This window comes from Astatotilapia calliptera, chromosome 5 (genome assembly GCF_964374335.1).
Source record: "Astatotilapia calliptera chromosome 5, fAstCal68.1, whole genome shotgun sequence".
NCBI classification, from domain to species: domain Eukaryota; kingdom Metazoa; phylum Chordata; class Actinopteri; order Cichliformes; family Cichlidae; genus Astatotilapia; species Astatotilapia calliptera.
The window spans coordinates 26,074,073-26,093,754 of NC_137426.1; the positions used below are offsets into that span (position 1 = coordinate 26,074,073).

The following is a 19,682-nucleotide window of genomic DNA, read 5'->3' on the forward strand; positions in this document are numbered from 1 at the left end:
AAAACATATGGGAGACTGGTCACTGTTTTACCCCTTTGTTTCAATGTTGACATGTTTGTCTGTGTCTTTGTAGAGCTTTGTGTGCCACACAGCAACTTTTTTCTACACCAAGCAAAAGATTTCTGTGTTTAAAAAAAAAAAAAAAGCAGGATTCATAATCAATCTTTTTTTTTTTTTATACATTTTTTTGTGTGTGGCAACTTACACCCCCACTCCATGACATCCAACCACTAATGTCTCCCCCAATAACCCCCCTCCCTGTTGCAACAAATGACCCCACTGCCCCGCCGTGTTCTAATCCAATTAGCTTTAGCCCTAATTATACTAGTAAAGACTGATTACCATTGTCTGCATTGGGGCTGAATGAATAGAGCCATGATTAGCGACTAGGCTAGCCTCGGGTAGCCATTAGCACCTCCGTACACCTGTCACAGACCTCTAGGGAAAAAAAAGCAGAAACCAGGGGTCACTATGTGTTCTAATTGTATTCAGCCTATAAATCTTCACAACATTAAAAGAGGGACGTAAGTGAGGGTTTGATGGGTAGGTCCAGGTTAAGTGTGCGAGTTGGCAAGTTGTGAATGTTTGACTGAATAGAGGTGGAGTTAATGGATTCAAGGTCATTTTTCATCGTGCTTAATGAGGTAGCAAGAATGTAATTCATGCAGAATGAAACATGACCATAATGACCTAAGTAAACTGCCATTCATGCTTAAACACAATATACGCCACATGTGTTGTTCTGCTTCACTTATGTCCTCCTTTCTTTGGTCTACCACCCAGTTGTATCCTGAGACTGGGCCCAGACAGGGAGGAACCATGCTGACCATCACTGGTGAGAACCTGGGTCTACAGTTCAAAGACATCCAGAATGGAGTCCGTATCGGCAAAGTGGCGTGCAACCCTCAGGAGGACGAATACATTAGCGCTGAGCAGTACGTTGGCATTGTCTCTTTCTTCACCCTGTTACACCCACTGATTTTAAACCTCACTCTTTCTAAAACTCATTGCTTTCTTTTTTGTCTTGTCCCCTATTGTTGTGACACTGAGTGCTAAGCACAACGCTGTGACTCTCTCAGACCTTTGTTTCATAAAACCTTCAAAGGTTAAATGCTGTTTTCCACTAACAGACAAAACCAATTCCTCACAAATAGCCTCAAGCTGTGCATGGTGCTGCTACTTTCTGTACATGTTCAGTCCGAGTAACTCTGACAGCAACTTGAATAAAACCTGTTCAACTCAACTAATGCTCAGGTCAGGTCAAGCAGCATTGAAATACCTCATATAACTCGCCTCATTAGGATTAATTTGACCCATTTTTAGATATAAGTGGATTTAATATTATCAAAAGTGTGCAATATACATCTACTGAAAGCTATTCTTCATGAAAGGTTGTCATGTGAACACTCTAAGTTATGTTTACTGTTTTCTGGGAAATGGTGAAGTACAGCAGATTGCACAGATGTAATTTAACTCCCATTTAATAGCTGCAGTTGTATATCCTGAGTAGAACTCAGAGTAATGTATAACAGTCATGTTCAGTTTATGACTGAGCTCTTTGTTTTAACTGTTAACAGGGTGCCTCTTTGAAAAAATGTTCTTTATTTCACGTGTAAACGATATCATGTGAATCATTAATTAAATTACATTCAGAATAAGAAGAAATCTGGGGCACTGGCACACTGGCAGTGCCCCATTATAGCTCCTCCAAATACTGGGGCAATGAAATTACAAGATGAGTCCCACTTTCTCTTTTATGTTGTATTCATCTAAGCAGACAAGATACATTTTCTGATGAGGAAAGAATTGGTGAAGCTCGTCACAGTTGGAGGCGTCCTCAATATTCTATTTCCAACCATGTTGCTGTCATTGTACAAAAATGCCCCATTTGCTGAGTTTTGCAGCACAGTCCCAGCAGACTTGGTTTTCTTTCTGCCACCCTCGCTAAGAAGAAACCAGAAGAAATGTGACTTTGATGGTTTGACAGTCAGGAAAACAGAATGCTGTTCCACACTCACTAGTGGGTTTAGAGTAGCGTAGTGACATGTCAGTCTTGATTTATAATTTATAAACTCGTGTGTTGTTTTGTTCAGACAGAGCGGAGCAGTTTTACATTCACTTCTATCACGAGGCCGTGCTGTAGCCTAACTTTTTTTTTTCCAAACATGTTCATTTTCTCCAAGTGATCACATCCAAACGTCAAGATGGTGACGTTTAACCCGGCCAGCTCAATAATGCTGCTTTTGGCCTGTTGCCATAGCACCCGCAGGAAGAGGAGGGCGCGGTTAGCAGTTAGGCTGTCATGCTAATTAAAAGTGATGTTAGCCATACGGTGCCATTAGTGTCCCGTTTGCACTCGTCATTCCTGTGACCCCATCAGAGCCATAGCACAGAAAACAAGACGGGGTCACAGCATAGACGGCACAGGTCAAAGGTCAGCTGCGAAAGACAAGAGGATGTGCAATGACTGTTGGGCAAAACGTAGACACCTTGTTCTCACTCTGGCTTTCTGCTTCTGCCACCTCTTCTACATCAGTTTCTATGATTGGAAAGAATTGGATTGCAAGGAAGTGTGGCCTTTTCCCACCTAAGTCATCAAATATTCACTACATGGTTTAACTTCACTTTGAGAAAAGTAAATCATTGCCAGCAGTGAAGAAAAACAGAACCTAAGCTCCCTCTTTTTATTGCCTTATTAGTAGTTACTATGTGACAATTTGACATATGTTTAATTTTTTAACATTCTACATTCCACCAAAGTTATTTGATTGAGTGAGGCATAATTTATGTTGTTGTCATCTTAGCTAATGTACTTTCTAACCACGTAATACCAGCTCAGTGTAGCCACCTGTCATCTGGGCAATAATGATGCAAGCGGAGCTGCATTCCTAACTGAGATTTGTCCAGCATTTTAATCATGGCCTCTGTCATAGCAGGAGGACAGCGAATAAATGAAAGGGAAAGTAAAAACAATGGAAACGCACAGCATCGCAATGTGAAATTCATTGTTGCGGCCGCGATGCAGTTGCCATGGCCACCTGCAGGGTGGATGGAAGCAGGAGACTTAATAACTCATCGCAGGGAAGGGAAGCTGAGGTGATGTGTAGGATATGAGCTTGTTCAATTAATCAAGCTCTTTCTTACTTCTTTCTTTCTCCTTTCTTCTCTGACTCCCTCCTTCCTTTGCGCTCTCGTGCTTTCTCTCTGTCTCATTCGTGCGCTCTAGCTAATTAACATTCAACTATGTCTCCAGTGGGTGAAACATGAAATGAGTGTGTGTGTGTGTGTTCTCCCTGTGGGCTACACCACCATTCCTCTCCATGTTCAATCATTTCTCCTGTGGATTTTCATTTGGCTAGCCAGCGCCCAAGGCCAAGTGCGCAGCTTATGGTTCTACAATACACGCTAATGCATGAACACACACAGAAAAGCCTTTAGTTTCGTAGCAGTTCACATTATCTCTAATAGAACATTTAGTCTGTTTTTGTTATTTTTTATGAATAAGATGGAAACTAATGAAACACTTCACTCATAAATATCTGAATGCTTTTCTGATTAGACAGAGCAGAAAAGAAGTATTCCTCATTTTTTTCTGTCCCTTTTTTTTGACCAAGTTGTCACACTATTAAGCAAACACTGAAACTGAAAACATTCACTCGTTTACATAGTGATAAACTTTTTTTCCTCTTGTTTTCAGGATTGTGTGTCGGCTAAATGATGCAACAGGTTACAGAGTGCAGGAGGCTCAGGTGGAAGTGTGTGTCAGAGACTGTAGTCACCCCGACTACAAAACAGTCTCAAGCAAGGCCTTCACTTTTGTGGTAAATGTTGTTGATGTATATTACAACTGTGTTTTTGGATGATTGTAACACATGTATTTGGCAGCCACAGTCCAGTCGATAAGTGACGCTTAACTTGCTCGGCCTCTGTCTGTGTCCCTCTTTAGTCCCCATATTTTTCACGAGTCCATCCTTCCACCGGGCCGCTATCTGGAGGAACAAGGATCACTATTGATGGCAGTCATCTCAACGCGGGCAGCGCTGTGTCTGTGAAGATTGGACTTCACCCCTGCCGTTTCGAGAGGTGAGTTAATCCAGAGTGCTTGGAGTATCTACAGTATGTTCTTTTAGTTCAAGTGTTTCAACCTGAAGATTTTTTGGGGGGGCAGTTTACAACAAAGTCACAGAACTCTTGTTTATGTAAGGTTTTTATAGAGGCTGATTTTTCTAAGAAAATGACAGTTTAAATTTGTGTTGTGCTGCTGTGGAGGCAGGGGACCATGTTGATTAAAGCTCTCCAAACAGTGAAGAGGAACCATTTGGCCTTACCGTTTCAAGATGTTGTAACAAATGTTTGCAGATTTACTACTGATTTACTGGGTTAAAGTGTAGCTGTTTTATTTCTGCTCTTTAGACAAATAATAGCCATGTAATGCAGAATATTTTGCCTACATCTGCTACTGTTTTTTGCCAACTTTTCCCACCGTTTGCTGCGTTTAGTAATTGTAGTTATTCCCTGTTTTTAATGTATGACATTCTTCCCTGGTCAGTGCCTTCGATTTGTGCAGGACTAGCAAAAGCAGCGAGTAACAGGATGACCTGCAGTGCTGTAATTCCCAGCAGGATGACAGTGTAGCCTTTCCCAGTGAAGCCGATATCGTTGTTCACTTCTGCTGTGGATGGCTTAAGTGCATGGCCCACATTTTCTCAAAGATATGACTATAATTTAAAAGGAATGATATGGTGTTGCTGGTAATTGGTAACTTACATTTTGCTGCTTTGAACCGATGTTTGAAATATGTAATTTTTCTCCCACCTTTTTAGTTTTTGGAATGATCTTTCTCTGCTATCTTCACTTGTCACTCAGTCTGCAAGAGGTTGTGTTTGGATTTCAAGGAGAGGAGACATTGATCCAATTTGATATGACTCTAATTCCCCTAGCCAAGAACTCCATTGTTTCTTTGAGTCTCTTGCTGGCAGACTCACAAAAAACTGGGCTCTGAACTAAATCCAATCATGTATGGTGTCTGGCAGATGGCACAAGAAAACATCACAGAAAAGATTGTTAGTTCCCTAAAACAATCGCATATATACTGAAAAGGTTTATCTGATGGAAGCTTCCTTATGGAGGTTATGTTTGTCAGATAGGAAGTGGTATAGGAATACTCCTTGTTTCCACTTTTCTTGTTTCTTTGCTTTAGAGTGGTATTTTTTTTATTGTAGTGGTTCCGTTCTCTTAGGCAACAAGTGACAGGTTAAACTAATAAGCTTGGACCCATCAAGTTCTTTTTATATCATATCAAAAGCAAAAGTAGAGGCCAATTTAAAGCTCTGTAGCACATCCCGAGAAAGGTGAACATAATAGTCTTGGCCTTTCATTCACTGAGCAGCAATAACCTTTATGGCCAAAGTAATGAACTGGTTGAGTCTATCTCTTTAATGTGTCTTTGTATTCAGTGGGGCCTCTGCTTTAATCAAAACCTATTTACCCCGAGTCACTCATCCTCTTATCTCCCTGTGCAACCCCTTTTCTTTCCTTTTTCCTTTCTGTGTCCCCTTCTGGCTTCTTTTGTGTGGCCGCAACCTTGTCAAAAATACGTACGCGGCACCACTGGCACTCTTGACAGTGACAGCGTTGTGAAAACTGTTTCCATGGAAACACAGCACTAGTGGAATGTGAAAAACCTTTTTTTTTCTTTTTTCTTTTTTCCATTCGTCCTTCAGTTTTTCCCGTCTGTCTTCATCCCCTCTTCAGCAGCATTTCCCTCTGAGGACCCTGTAAAAGGAAATAAAATAAAATTTCCTCCTGGGACAAAGACTCCCAATATGTCCGTTCTTGTTCAGTTGCCAAACCCCACCCGAAATCCCAGTAAAGACGCAAAAATGGATTTTTGTTCTTTCATCTTCTCCATCTTCTGTTTTATGTGGATTTTATTTCCACAGCTGATAGTGGGGGAGGATCTGTGTACAGATCAGCTTGCTCTTCTCATGTTCAAAATTTCATACTGTCCCACCTGCCTCCGTGTCTGCACCACTCATACGCGCAACCTTTTGCACATTCTTTGAGTGCTTTGTAGGGCGTTGGCAGACGTCGACTGACACAAAAAGCATACTTACACCCCGAGTAAGTGTTAATCTTCTGCCTGTGAACAGCATTTATATGGAAATTCACAAACCCTCTACACAGTACACTTGATCAACACACTGTGCACGTACACAGGTATGCCCACATAGGTTGCCATCCCCACCGCTTCTCTTCCAGCAGTGTCTTCCCTCGATGGGGAGGGGAAAGTGGAATGAGCCAGTGGAGTGGAGCACAAAGTTTCTGGCAGCAGCGCAAAGTTTCACAGCAGGTCACAGCTGGCTGGCTGTCTGCAAGGGAGGGAGTTACATCACACAGAGAGACAACCAGCCTGATCTGCCACTTCAGATCTGTTAGCCAGAGAAAGCAAAGGAGGGAAGGAGAGACGGACAGAGAGAGGGAGAGTGTGAGGGCTTTGAAGTACAACAGTGTATGATTCAGGCTGACGAAACCAGGGCTGGACAGACTGAAAGATGTTGGCCTTGTGGATGTATGACAGTCACCGCCGTGTCTGTGTTACAAGTAATTAAAAGGATGAACAAGAGTTTCCTTCCTGTGTAATTGTGTTTTTCTGTTTGGGGTGCCTAAAAACTCATTGTTTCCAGGAACTATTAGTATTAATCTTTAACTCAATCACTATGAGACACACCTTAGCCTGTGACTTCCTTTTCTCTTGTCTTCTCTTATATCTCCCTCACTTTCAGGCGGAGCGCCAAGGAGATAGTATGTGTAACCCCAGCAGGCCAGGCCACGGGCCAGACACCTGTCATGGTGGACATAAATGCTGCTGAGCTGAGAAACCCAGAGGTCAAGTTCAGCTACACAGAAGATCCTACTATCCTGAAGATCGAGCCTGACTGGAGTATCGCCAGGTAAGGAACCAATCAGAGCTTTTCCCTGTGCTGCTTCCAGGACAACATAGTTGAACATTTTGGATTCATGTTTGTCTTTTTGTTTTTGTTTTTCTGTGTTGTATAGAAGAGCAAAGACAATGCAGTCTTATATTTGAGTTATCAATTAATTCTCATTGTTTACATAGTGTCTTCCAACCCTGAAGGTGATAAACACTGAATATTTTAGAGCACTTGTTAGAAAATGGAGGTGTATTGTCATGAGTTACTGTATTTTTAATGTTTTGCTCACTCGTTCATATGGCGAACTATCAAACATTCACTGTATAATGCATCAGCATATCATGTGATGATTTCCTTATCTATAATTTATATCAATACAGTGTTTTATCTGCAATTCTGCTTGATGAACCTAGAGCTACAGAACAAAACAAATACAAACGCATGAATACATTATTAATCACCGGTGATGACTAGAGCAAATTATTGGCTTTTTTTCAACTACTCTGAAATGTGAAATTTGTGGAGAGCGTATTCCCTCACCGTTGTCACACTTGTTTTACTTTTCTAAACATATTATTTATTCAGTTTATCTTTATGTTTCTAAAGCAAATCTTTGAGAGCAGGAACAGCAGTCAAGGAGACTCCTGATGCAGTGCTGCTAGTTGATGAGCTGCAGCAGAGATGTATCTGTAAATATTACTTGACTTACTGAAATGAGTCTACATAGCCACAGGAAGATTTCCTCTTCAAACACAAGCTGTGTTGTGGAGAGAGAGGGGGGAAAAAGCGTCCACATGCTAATGGGCTTACTAGCATGACCTAGAAACTCCCGTACTTCTCAGCTGAGAAATGAAGCCAGCAAACACACCAAAACACACTCACACTGTTGACTCTCTCATTTACTTCAAACGTACTGTAGTGGTTCCAATTATTTTGTCACATGTGTAAGTTTTGGTAGGTGTTTTCCTGCTGCTTTAATTAAAATGACTAAATAAAAGTTCATTTACAGCTCTGAAAACATGTTCAAAAGTAAATCCTGAATGAAAAACCAATAAACATTGCATCTCATAATCTAAACACAGTTGCTCCAAGATGCTCAGCAAGTTAAATAATGTTCGCCTTTCGTTCAGATTTGTCAGTATTAAGTTGTTTTTCAAAAGTAACTGTACTTTGTGCAGACAGTTCACATAAAAAGCTTTTCAGGATAAGGCGGACTTTTTTGCGTTGCCTTATACCTCGACAACAGAATTTTCTGTTCTTCCATCAACACGTGAAACTAACTGTAAAACATAAAAATAACTTTGCCCACTTTTTACAGCAGACACTGTTCAGCCTCATTTAGTACCTTTAAGTCTCTGAAAAGCGGTAAACTTTCTCGCCTCAGGCAGTTTTCTCGTCCTCCTAGCTCCTCAAGCCCCATCACCCTCTGAGGGATAGTGTTACTTCAAGCCCCGAGACTGCCCTCACCTCCATACCTGCACTTGCTTCCTGTTCAACAGTTTCACTTAAACAGTGCTGTGGCACTTCTTTTTTTTGAGTCCTAGCCTTTTGCAAAATGTGTGAAATATGATTGAGTATATGATTTGTATTTTTATGCGTGTGTCTTTGTGTACACACAATAGCTGTGTTTTGCTTCTCTACTCCAGCTTTCTATGCTAGTTGTATGCTAACTTATTTAGCTCCTGTCAGAACACCTCACATCAGATAAAGTTCAGCATCGCAGGCCAGCAGAGGCTGACGAGAAGGCATTGTAGGGGAATAGGCCCCACACCCGTATTAGCTATGTCTCTACTATTCAGCGTCACATAGATCTGAATAGGTCACAGGTGTAAAGGTTACAGAAAATGTCAGATCACTGACACTGTTGCTTTGCCATGTATATCTCATACCGCTTTGCAGTTTCGGTACACTCTGATAACGTCCCCTGGGTCTCAGGCTGGTATTGGGAGGCCAGAAGCTTCAGGTTCTCATGTGTAATGCTACAAAGTTACTTGTTCTTTACTGCAGCCTGTGTAGCTGTTTAAACACACTTTGAACATCAGAGAAATCATTTCCTTAAAGTCAGCCTCCATGATTAAGTGAGTGAAAGACTACAGCAGGAGTGACTATGTGGCAAATGGCGAATCACCAACTGGAGGGCACTCTTTGCTCCCACAGAGAATGTATTATATTTTTATTGGTTGTTTGTTTTCTCCTTTTGTCTTGATTAACTTTATGTTCATCTTTCTTTTCTTTTTTTTTTTTTAGTGGAGGAACCAAGTTGACCATTACTGGAACTAATCTGGCCACCATCAAGGAGCCGAAAATGAGAGCCAAGTACGGAGCTGCCAAGTCGGAAAATGTGAGTGCTTGCACACCTGTAAACACTTTATTTCACATTATAAATGCATTGATTGGACAAGTAAGGTGGACTAAAGCCCATATAGACTGCAGGTCTCTCATTCACACTGTCTTGATGCTGGCTCCCTCTCCTTATCCATGAAAAAAAGGTGATAACGCGCGCACACACACTCCTGGGACACAGACTCACACACCTGACCCATCGGTCAACCAGCCAAGGGCCCATTTTCTGTTTGTTTTTGATGTTGAATTTCCTTTTAGCAGTTTAACCTTTGAAATGTCAACCAGCAATAAAGTAGCTCTGGCAAATCCCCCTCTCTTCACCTAGCACCATGGGGCTTAGCTAACCTTTTTCCCACTCCCACTCTTAGCTAAAAGTAAAAATATCCATTGTTGTTCCCTTGTCTCACCTCTCTGCAACCATTTTTATTTTTCTTGGTTAATGCATCTATTGATCTATAAAAACAGTTGTGCTTTATGTCTTGCCTCCAGCTTCAGTATGCGTCATATGGCACATAATGCATGGCTATGACATGCTGCGTTATCAGCAAAGGTCTCTCTTGCTGTATTGTGTTATCAGCTCCAGGTTGACCTCTCCAGATTCTCTGCCATTACAGTCTAATTTGTTCTACGGTGACTGATTTAAGTGTCGTGCCCCGCGGCAAATTTCCAGATGATATCAACACTGATTACAACACTGATGTTATTAAACCAGCCTCTTCCTCATTATGTTATTACTGAGACACTTAATCACTCACACCATATACCTGTGTTTTAGCTCTTATAAATATTATTGATTACGCTTGAATTAACATATGTTTTATTCAAAGATTAAAACAATTACCTGTTTTAATTTCATTCCAAAATGGCATTTTAAACAAAGTAGAAAGGTTGTTAAATAGGAAATAAATCACCCTCTCAATCTGAACTTCTTCTCATTTTCTTTGGTCTTTTCTCCTTTTACTTTTTTCCTCCTGCATTCCTAATTTATTCATCACCTGTCCCCACTCTGTTCTCTTACCAGAATTGTACGGTCCTTAACAACACCGTAATGGTGTGTCTGGCGCCCTCTGTGGCTGGATCTGACAAGGGCTTCTCGGATGTGGGCAGCAGTCCTGATGAGATTGGCTTTGTCATGGATGACGTGCGCTCTTTGCTGGTGGTAAACGAGACTTTTAGCTACCACCCGGACCCTGTGTTTGAACCTCTGAGCCCCACCGGCATGCTGGAGCTGAAGCCCAGCTCACCACTCATACTCAAGGTAAATTGCCTTGTGCTCTTAGCATTGATCTGTTTTGGCCTTGTTCAGCCTGACTTTACTTTACATCCATCACATTCTTTGTCTTTTTATTCTTGACTTTGCTCTTGACTTTTTTTTTTCTTTTTTCCACTAAACCCTTTGTCTTCTTTATGCCTCTTTTTGTTCTTGAGTCATTCTAATAATGTTTTCTATCTTGTTTTAGCCTCATCGGTCTCTTCTTGCATCACTTTCTTTGTGCCTGTGTCTCCTCTTTCACATAGTTTACCTGGAATGGGTGGAGAAATATGTTATGAATTGAGTTTGTAATTATTTAGTATTAAAGCTTTTTACGAAAGGTTACCCTTTAAAGGTGAGGGATTAATGTGCCCATATCCCAGGACTCGAGGATAAAAGGTTAGTTGAGTGCTGGCATTCACTTGACATACAAGAAAACAGTAACGGCAGATACATGTAGCAGTGTGCTAGTAATATCGAGTATTGTCAACAGTGTTAACAAATCAATCTCTCAAATAGATATTGAAAAAATATAACCAGATGCCTCCCAGTCAGCTTCCAGTGCAGCTGATAAGACACTGATGTGCATTTGAGGTGATTTGCTCCAGACATTTCTGTATAGGCTCTTCCCTTTCGCCTTTTTCTCGCGTTTCTTTCAACACGTCGTTCTTTTACATGTGTCAGCTTCGAGAGATGTGATTTCTCCACCTGCTGTCTCCATTGGGTTTTAGAGACATTTTTAAAAAAAAAAGAGTTGCTTTTAAGTTGCTTTTCAAAATCAGTTGCAAAGGGAAATAATGTTTATAAAGTGGGCCCATGCATTGCTGTGCCACCTGCGCAGATTTTATACGATAACTTCTAAAGAGAGACTTCATAGACATGTTTACTCTAAGCCATAGAGGCAGCGCGCATTTGAATCCAGAGCGAATTTACCCCTCCCACTTATGCTGCCTTTTGTCATGTCACCTCTCCCCTTGAACTTCAAAGGCTTTCAGGAACGAGGGAGGAAATTATCACGCAATTTCATGGAAAACTAAAACCTTTTTTCTCTCAGCCAATCTGGGTGGAGTTTTAGAATTAAGACTCATGAGTCTCTCCTCTGTAACTTTAAATATCACCATAATGAAATGCTCTGATTGCCTTGCCATGCTCCCGGTTAAAAAAGGAAAAAAAAAAGCTGCAGAAATAAGCTGCAAAGAAATGGCATCCTATTAAATAATTGCAGACAAATTAGAAGTCCATCAAAACTTTCCAGCAATTAATTCTCCCTCTTTGGAAAGCATGGAGAGCATGAGGCAGGGTAGGTGAAGATGGCACAGAAGCAAACAGAGATTTATTTACTGGACTCAATACTTTTAATGCAACCAACACATTTTTTTTGAGTCTTTCGACAGCTCGCTGTGACGTAAGCCCTCAGCTGAATCAATGAAAAAACACCACGAGTGTTAGTGTGTTAGATTAAAGAAAAACAGGTTGGGACCTCACAAAAATCACAGTAATAGTCATATTTGCAGACTCGTGATTTTAGTTGGTTTCTCTGAGAGGTATTATCTGGCAGCATCAGAAGTGCTGTTGCTATGGTTACCTACATTTTACAGCACCTTGCACATCGGGCAGTGGATGAACTGTTGACATATACCTCGGAGCCAATCAGAGACAAGTGTTTGTTTTACCGTGGTCATGGCTCCAACTATGTTGCTTTTGTATAGTTTCTCTGTTTATATCAACCACCATAGACTTGACTGTGTGTAAGTAACATAAGTGTGTCTGTTTCCAGGGTCGTAACCTAATTCCTGCAGCCCCAGGAAATGCTAAGCTGAACTACACAGTGCTGATCGGGGAGACGCCCTGCATTCTCACCCTGTCTGAGAGCCAGCTGCTCTGCGAATGGCCTAATCTGACCGGAGAACACAAAGTCACTGTGAGTGAAACTTCAGGTCTATCTACATTTCTGTAATGTTTTCCGTTTGCGCGCTGTGTCTCTCTCTTCCACCCCTGACTTATCACAATCTGAGCAGATCACTGTGTCATTCAGGTTTAAGGATTTGGCTTTACAAAACCTGAACATCATCTCTCTCTAAGTTATATTGATCCTGTGTTAAATAGTACCTGTTATTTCATCAACCTGCTTCATTTAGGGTTTTTTTTGTAATTCATTCCATTGCTGGTGCATCTGGCTTTCACATTTCTCCTATTTTCCGCTGCAGCCCCTGTTCCCTCTGCTGTTTCCACTGTGCCTATTCATCACCCTTCTTTAATGTCAATCCACTTCCTGCCTTTTTATTCATTCATCTCATTCTTTCTTCCCCACCCATCAGACTTAAATCTCTTCAATTACTCTAGATTTCCTTTACCCATTCATATAGCTGCAAGCAGATGAACACACGTATCCCTTCTCTTATACGCTGGCAGCATTTGCAACTGTATTTATGTCTTAGAGGCTTTTGATCAGTCTGGTTTTGGCTGGTATCCTCCTTCAGATTTCAATAGTATTGATATTCAATAGAAACCAAAAAATGCCTAGTGGGTGTGATAGGTCTGTCTATTTTTACCCTCCTCTATTTGCTATTTCATAGACTTAAGCCAGTTAAAGATGAAATAAAAGGAGGATAAAGAAGAGGAAAAGAAACCTATCCAAATGTTGTTGGGTTTTTAAATTCCCATTTTCTGTCAGCAAGAAGTGTGTGTGTGTGTGTGTGTGTGTGTGTGTGTGTGTGTGTGTGTGTGTGTGTGTGTGTGTGTGTGTGTGTGTGTGTGTGTGTGTGTGTGTGTGTGTGTGTCTAAAGCTATATGTTCTTTTGCTCATTCCCAAAAAATTGTCTCAAAGCACAGATATGACAGACATGTAAAGAGTTTTGGGGGATTTTAGCCTGCCCTTGGCTTTACTTAGCACAACTTGATTTGCCAACATAAAATTTGAAATACATTTTAATTGTATCGTAGGGCTAAAATCATCATGTGGGATACATTTGTGATTGTTTCAGTTACACAGTGCGAGAGTCATACATAGCTCCTCAAACCTGTAACACAGCTAATTTATTTCTTAGCTGATAAAAAGAAAAGTAGTTTGCAGCATCTCTCTTTCACATACTGTCCCAACCAATCTGCTTTTGTTCTGAGTAAGTGTGTGCTGTCTTTCATGCGCCTGCTCTCCAGGCAAAATAGTATACTCCTCTGAATGTGTCTATTTCGTAGGTGCGTGTTGGAGGCTTTGAATACTCACCAGGGACACTGCAGATCTACTCAGACAGCCTTCTCACCCTGCCTGCCATCATTGGTATTGGAGGAGGAGGTGGACTGCTCCTGCTGGTTATCATTGTGGTTTTGATTGCTTATAAGAGGAAGTCGCGGGATGCCGACCGCACTCTAAAGCGATTACAGCTGCAGATGGACAACCTGGAGTCTAGGGTGGCCCTTGAGTGCAAGGAAGGTGAGTCCAAACAAAACCTGTGTGTCAGGGGTGTGATGTTAGCCACTCAAAACGAGAAAACCCACTTTTATTATGTTGGTATTTCCTTGTTTCTTTCTATTTCTCTTCCCACATACTTCTCTCATCTTTCTTCACAAATAACTCCCATGCCCCCAAATCTCTCCCACACTGCAGCTTACCTAAAAAGCTGAACAACTTCCATTCAGTAGTCCTATCCATTTCTCTCTCCCGCTCTCTATTTCCCCCTCACTCTCACTGCCAACTGTCCCTCCGCTGTTAGGTGGCAGCGGTGCGTGTGTGTGTGTGTGTGTGTGTATGCGCGAGCTTGGGTATTGGTGTGTTTCCAGAGGACTACTTTGATCTGAGCCAGCCACCAGATGTTGGCTCTCCACCCCATGAGAGAGCTGCCTGGCTGGCCTCGCTACCATCCACACTGAGAGGGGGAGGGCTAGATGGAGGTTAGATAGAGACAGGGCACAGAAGTGTGAGATTGTAAGGAAGGAGTGGTTTGGCAACTGCTGAACCGGGGGGGAGAGATGGAGAGAAACTTACACACCAATACATTAGCATATATTCATTTGGCTGGAGACGGCATGGATTGAGTGAGAAGCTGCTGATGCTGTTGTGGGTTTGTCTGGCAGGAGAGAGAGAAAAGCAGATGGGGAGAAAGGGAAGGGGAATACTGATAACTCTGATCATTGCAATGCGTTTGAATTTGAGATCACTTCACTTGTTGCATTTCTTTAGTGAATGTCAAATATAGTAGGTATGTCATAAATTTATTGTTACTCATTCCACTGACTTGTTGTGCTTTTATTAAATATAAAAATATAAATTTTCATTCAGAGGTCAGTTGCATTTTTATAGTGTCAAGGGAGATTTAATACCACACCTGAATATCTGGATAAAGTACATGTGGCCAAGTTGCATTGTGGGTCATGTAGGAGCCAGGTCTTAATGTAAAAAAGGAAAAAAAAACAAAAAAAAGATTGGTATGCAATAGCTTTATTTATGCTGATTTATGATAATTGATTTACTGTGGCCACAACCTGGGATTATCTGATTAGTTTCCTTGAGTCTTAACTGTCAGTCATCTGTTCAGAGGATGATTTTGTGGTTTGTTTTTTTCCTTTGCGTGCTATTCCTTCATCTCACCCGATGCTCGCATCTTTACATCCTGCTCTTTTGCAACTACCTCCAATCACACAGACCTAAACTCACATTGCAGGTCATACTGTGATTGGCTGGAGTGTGTAGAAGTGAGTCCATGTGCCCTGACCCCGTCTGTCCCTCTCTGTCAGTACTGTCTGGAAGACAAGAGGGCAGATTTGGAGTGGGAGGAGAGTGAGGGAGATAAATATGGCAAACAAGTCATGGGAGTAGATGGGAGGCAGAAGAAGAAGAAATGGACAGGAAGATTATGCAAGGGGTGGGAAAATGAAGAGAAAAGAAATATCGGAGAACAAATTTCAAAATGGAGAGAGTGTGTGCTTGGATGGGAAGATGGAGGATTCTAGATAAATATGTAGTGGCAGACGGAGCTGGGTGGACAAATAAGAGGACAACATGGAGAGAAGGGACTATTTGAGATGAATAAGGAATGATGGAAATAAAGTCCTTCTATCAAGAAAGGCTTAGCCAGGAGATCAACTAAAACATTATAGGCTTGCAAAGAGAGTTGTGTAGAATAATGCTGAGAGGTGGAGAAGGAAACTAAACGGATAAATGAGAGAAAGATGGAAGGATGTAGTTAAGAGGAGGTAACCATAAGGGGGAGAAAGGTGACCTCTAAGATGTCACTTTGAAAGGAGGAAGGGAGGGAGAAAAGAGATTAGAAGAGAGGGACAGGGTGACACAAGCCATCTGTTAGTCTGGGCTTTGCTTCGTTATTTGTTTGAGTTGTGTTTCCATGTGTTAGTGTATTTTGGATGATGCTATATGGCGCACACACACACACACAGAGCTGTGCTAATAGAACCATATAGCTGTATATTTTCTACCTCAAGGGAGTTTTATGTTTATAAAATAGATTTGGGGCAGTCCACCAAAACCATTAGCTGTATACACTATTGTATGTGATGTGTGAGAGAATGGATTTGATCCCATATTTTCCCTCTAGATGTGGCTCGTGAAGCCAGTGGAGTATACAGAATGGGGTCAGAACACACACTTTGTGGGAATGGAAAAAGTGTGAAAACATTGACATGTGCGTTCACATAAATCATCTGGGCACAAGGTTATGTGTTCAGCTGTGGGGTACAACAGAAAAACTGTGTGTGTGTGTGGGTGTGTGCGGGAATACAAGCATGAGAGGTGGCGGTGTATAATGTGTGTGTACTCACAGGCTTGCCATGTGTGCAACTGCATCCTGAACTCCCCTCCAGCCACTGAGCAGCTCCAGAATACTTTCTCTATCAGCCATCTCTCCCTCTCTCTTTCTTTGCACTCTTAGCACAGAGTGATCCCATAAGGCTGCTTTTCACTGCTGCTCTTTGAGACACCTCCACCTTCTCTTCATATCATCCATGTTCCTTTTTTCTGTTCCTCCTCAGGAATGTTTCCAAACATCAGATTGATGGCATGACAAGCCAAGATCTTAAGTGTGATTATTTTGAAAACTATGGTTCTCTTTTCTGCATGTTTTTTCCCCAATTTCTGACTATTTAAAAATATAAATTGAAAGTATTTAACATAGTAATAAACACCTTTAAATCTTTAATGCCCAGCTTTACCCCTTAGTAGTTTTTTTGTTTGTTTTTTATCGTTTTTATCCTATTCGACCCCATCCAGTACTTAATAAATACCAATCAGAATGTCTGTTTTCCAGGAAAATGCTTCCGCAATGTTTTTGCAGATGAACAGATGTATTTTACATCTATTAAGCAGTGGTTGTTTTGGGATATATAAGAAAGAAGTGTGACAAGTCATAGTCATTAAGTGTGTTTAAATGAGCCCTTTGTGTTGTGCTAGTGCTGACAATGCTAAACACTGCACAGAGCACCACTTCCAACCAAATGTGTCATCAAAATCAACTAAACAGTCTTGTATATGGCAGTCTGCTCTTTATTACATCTTGAGAAATGTGTCTCTCTTTTGGAACTTAAAATACATTTGTAAGCATTTCCCATTTCTTTTCTCAGCCTTTGCAGAATTGCAGACGGACATCCATGAGCTCACTCAGGAGCTGGATGGAGCAGGAATCCCCTTCCTGGACTACCGCACCTATGCCATGAGGGTCCTCTTTCCTGGGATTGAGGACCACCCTGTTCTCAAGGAGATGGAGGTACGGGTCAGTAGAGAGCACCCTGCACACACACAAACACAGGATGAGGGAATGTTTCATAGATTTCATGTAGGTGAGATTTGAAAATCATGTTAGAGGTAGGCAATCTGAATCCAAACCTTCTAAAACTTCTAAAGATATCAGACAGAAGGGTTCAAGTCCAAACTCTCAGGACAAACTCTAGTTTTGTGGCTGTTTTGAGGGGCAATGTCTGAGCTCCACTAAGACTCCGCACAAGTGATAGATTGCCTCTACAGTACTGAACCTGTTTGAGGCTCCTGAAAAAGCAGTGTTCACATGTTCAATAAAACACACTCCGCTCTACTATTGTTCGTTTCTCAAGAGGAAACACTCTATTACTAACATGAACTCAAGCGCTGTGGACACTGTAATGCAAGGTGCACCTGTACCACTGTCATTTCTCTGTACATTACAGTATCACGCACGCATTTACCTGGAAAATGCATGCATGGTGCACTGACATGCACATAAGGTTATGACTACAGAGACAAGCTTTAGAGGAATTCACTATCTGCTTGTGCTATCAACTGTATTCCAAAGGGATAGTGTAGCGCAACATTGGATTTTCATTTGGATGGCCCAGGCAATCACAAGCCACAATAGTGCGCTAGCAGGCAGATCAATTTCTTATTACTGCCTAAAGCTCACATTCTTACTTCAAGCCTCACTTTCTTTACCTGAGAAGGGGAGGCCTGCCAGTTACGTTGAGAGGAAAAGAGGGAAAAGGGATGACAGTGAGGGTTGTAGGATAGAGAGAACTGGTTCAACAGTAGGCAGGTTTTCAAAGCTGCAATGTGCCGTTTCCTACATGCATGTGGAAAATATAAGAGTATTGACATGATTATGCATGGAGAGAAAATAGAGCACATGTGGCTCTTTATTCATGTCATTTGATAAATCCTGTTTTAAAACATACTCATGAATCCATTGCACAGCTATAACTCAAAACCAGTTCATCATATTTTCAATCTTTTCAAGTCCCTTTATCTAATTTTCCCCTATATCGCTATCTTTGATCTTTCTTTACTCTTTTCTACCAACCTTCTACCTTCCCTTTCCTTCTTCGTTGTCTTCTTCTCCTCTGTGAATTGTATGCTTCCTTAAACCTACCATGATCACCTCCATTCACTTTATCTTCTCCTTGTCCAACAATTGACTGCCTCTTTTTTTCTTTATTCAACACTCCTTCTTCTCCCAATTCTCCTTCCCCTTCATCACCTCCGTCCCCTTCTCCTTCAGGTACCCGCCAATGTGGAGAAGGCCCTGACGTTGTTTGGCCAGCTACTCACCAAAAAGCACTTTCTGTTGACCTTCATTCGCACATTGGAAGCACAGAGGTCCTTCTCTATGCGAGACAGGGGCAACGTGGCCTCCCTCATCATGACAGCACTGCAAGGAGAGATGGAGTATGCCACCGGTGTCCTCAAACAGCTCCTGTCTGACCTCATTGACAAAAACCTGGAAAGCAAGAACCACCCAAAGCTCTTACTCAGGAGGTACAAAAAGCAGGAAATAAGAAGGGGAGGGAAAGGGCTAAAACCTGGCTTTGGGGAAAAAAACATGCCACACGTGCACCAGTTAGTTGCAGGTTCGGGTTTGAGGAAATGCATTTGTGCGTGTGTGTTTTCAGGTATTTTTCCTTTTTCTTATATTCGCTGTGTTGGGATGTTCTTGACAGGAAGCACCCTAACAAAAAACCCCTGACTAATTATATTAAATTCAACAAAAAATAAGGGAAAAAAGTAGTGTTAATTTTTCATTTCGTCATGTCAGTGCTGCTGCACATTCAAATAATCCACGTAATTAGACCTGTTGTAGCATTAAAAAGGGAAGAGGAGAACATGAACATATATTCTTTGTCAGAGTATCGAGTGATGTATTTTTTCAGTTTGCGGCTGAAGTTATGAGGGAGGAAGGCAGGGGACAGTGACTGCAGCTTTTAGAGGCCTGTGTGACGTTACCTCCTCTCTATTTCTCAACCCTGTCCCTGTCAGAGAGGATTACACCCCTGAGCACACATACAGTCCCACTGGAGCCACAGTCAGACATACTGCTCTCTCATTTCTCACAAACACACAGAGAAAGATGAAGAGGGGGGGGAAGTACAAGAGATGCAGGGGATGCAAAGAGGGAGAGGAGGATTTACAAGAGTTGGTGTGAAGAGTAAAGAGAGAAGGATTTGGTAGGGAAAGGGGAAAGTAAGAAACAGGGGAAGGCAAAAATGAGATGTGAAAAGGGAAAAGGTAGCAAGATAAAAGTGGCTGAAGTAAAAGAAGGTAGTGAAATAGTGATTGACAGAAAAAGAGGGCAAGTGGCTGGAGGGAGACTTGAGCTACAAGGAAATTGATGAAGGGTGAAACATATAGAGGAGAGATGGTAAAGAGGGAGAAAGAACAGGGAAGGGTAGTACAGAGCAGA

General features: G+C 41.6%; 1 protein-coding gene and 1 long non-coding RNA gene across 5 annotated transcripts in view; one reads left to right on the forward strand and one right to left on the reverse strand.

The window, feature by feature from the left end:
• The window catches only part of plxna1b (plexin A1b), a 179,384-nt gene that overhangs the window by 146,640 nt on the left and 13,062 nt on the right, over positions 1-19,682 (forward strand). For 2 of the 4 annotated variants that reach the window (XM_026168467.2, XM_026168469.2), the window contains exons 13-22: positions 784-935; positions 3,698-3,821; positions 3,947-4,083; positions 6,786-6,953; positions 9,183-9,276; positions 10,300-10,536; positions 12,308-12,451; positions 13,726-13,960; positions 17,101-17,249; positions 18,504-18,760. In XM_026168467.2, coding sequence (XP_026024252.1) covers positions 784-935; positions 3,698-3,821; positions 3,947-4,083; positions 6,786-6,953; positions 9,183-9,276; positions 10,300-10,536; positions 12,308-12,451; positions 13,726-13,960; positions 17,101-17,249; positions 18,504-18,760 — 1,697 coding nt within the window. The remainder of the gene's footprint in view (positions 1-783; positions 936-3,697; positions 3,822-3,946; positions 4,084-6,785; positions 6,954-9,182; positions 9,277-10,299; positions 10,537-12,307; positions 12,452-13,725; positions 13,961-17,100; positions 17,250-18,503; positions 18,761-19,682) is intronic. The other 2 variants (XM_026168468.2, XM_026168470.2) reach the window with 1 other exon arrangement.
• Positions 17,006-19,682, reverse strand: part of LOC145428744 (uncharacterized) — a 29,953-nt gene continuing 27,276 nt past the window's right edge. Inside the window, exons 2-3 of the long non-coding RNA XR_013909054.1 lie at positions 18,554-18,722; positions 17,006-17,265 (exon numbers count right to left, since the gene is read on the reverse strand). This is a non-coding gene — a long non-coding RNA (uncharacterized LOC145428744). The remainder of the gene's footprint in view (positions 17,266-18,553; positions 18,723-19,682) is intronic.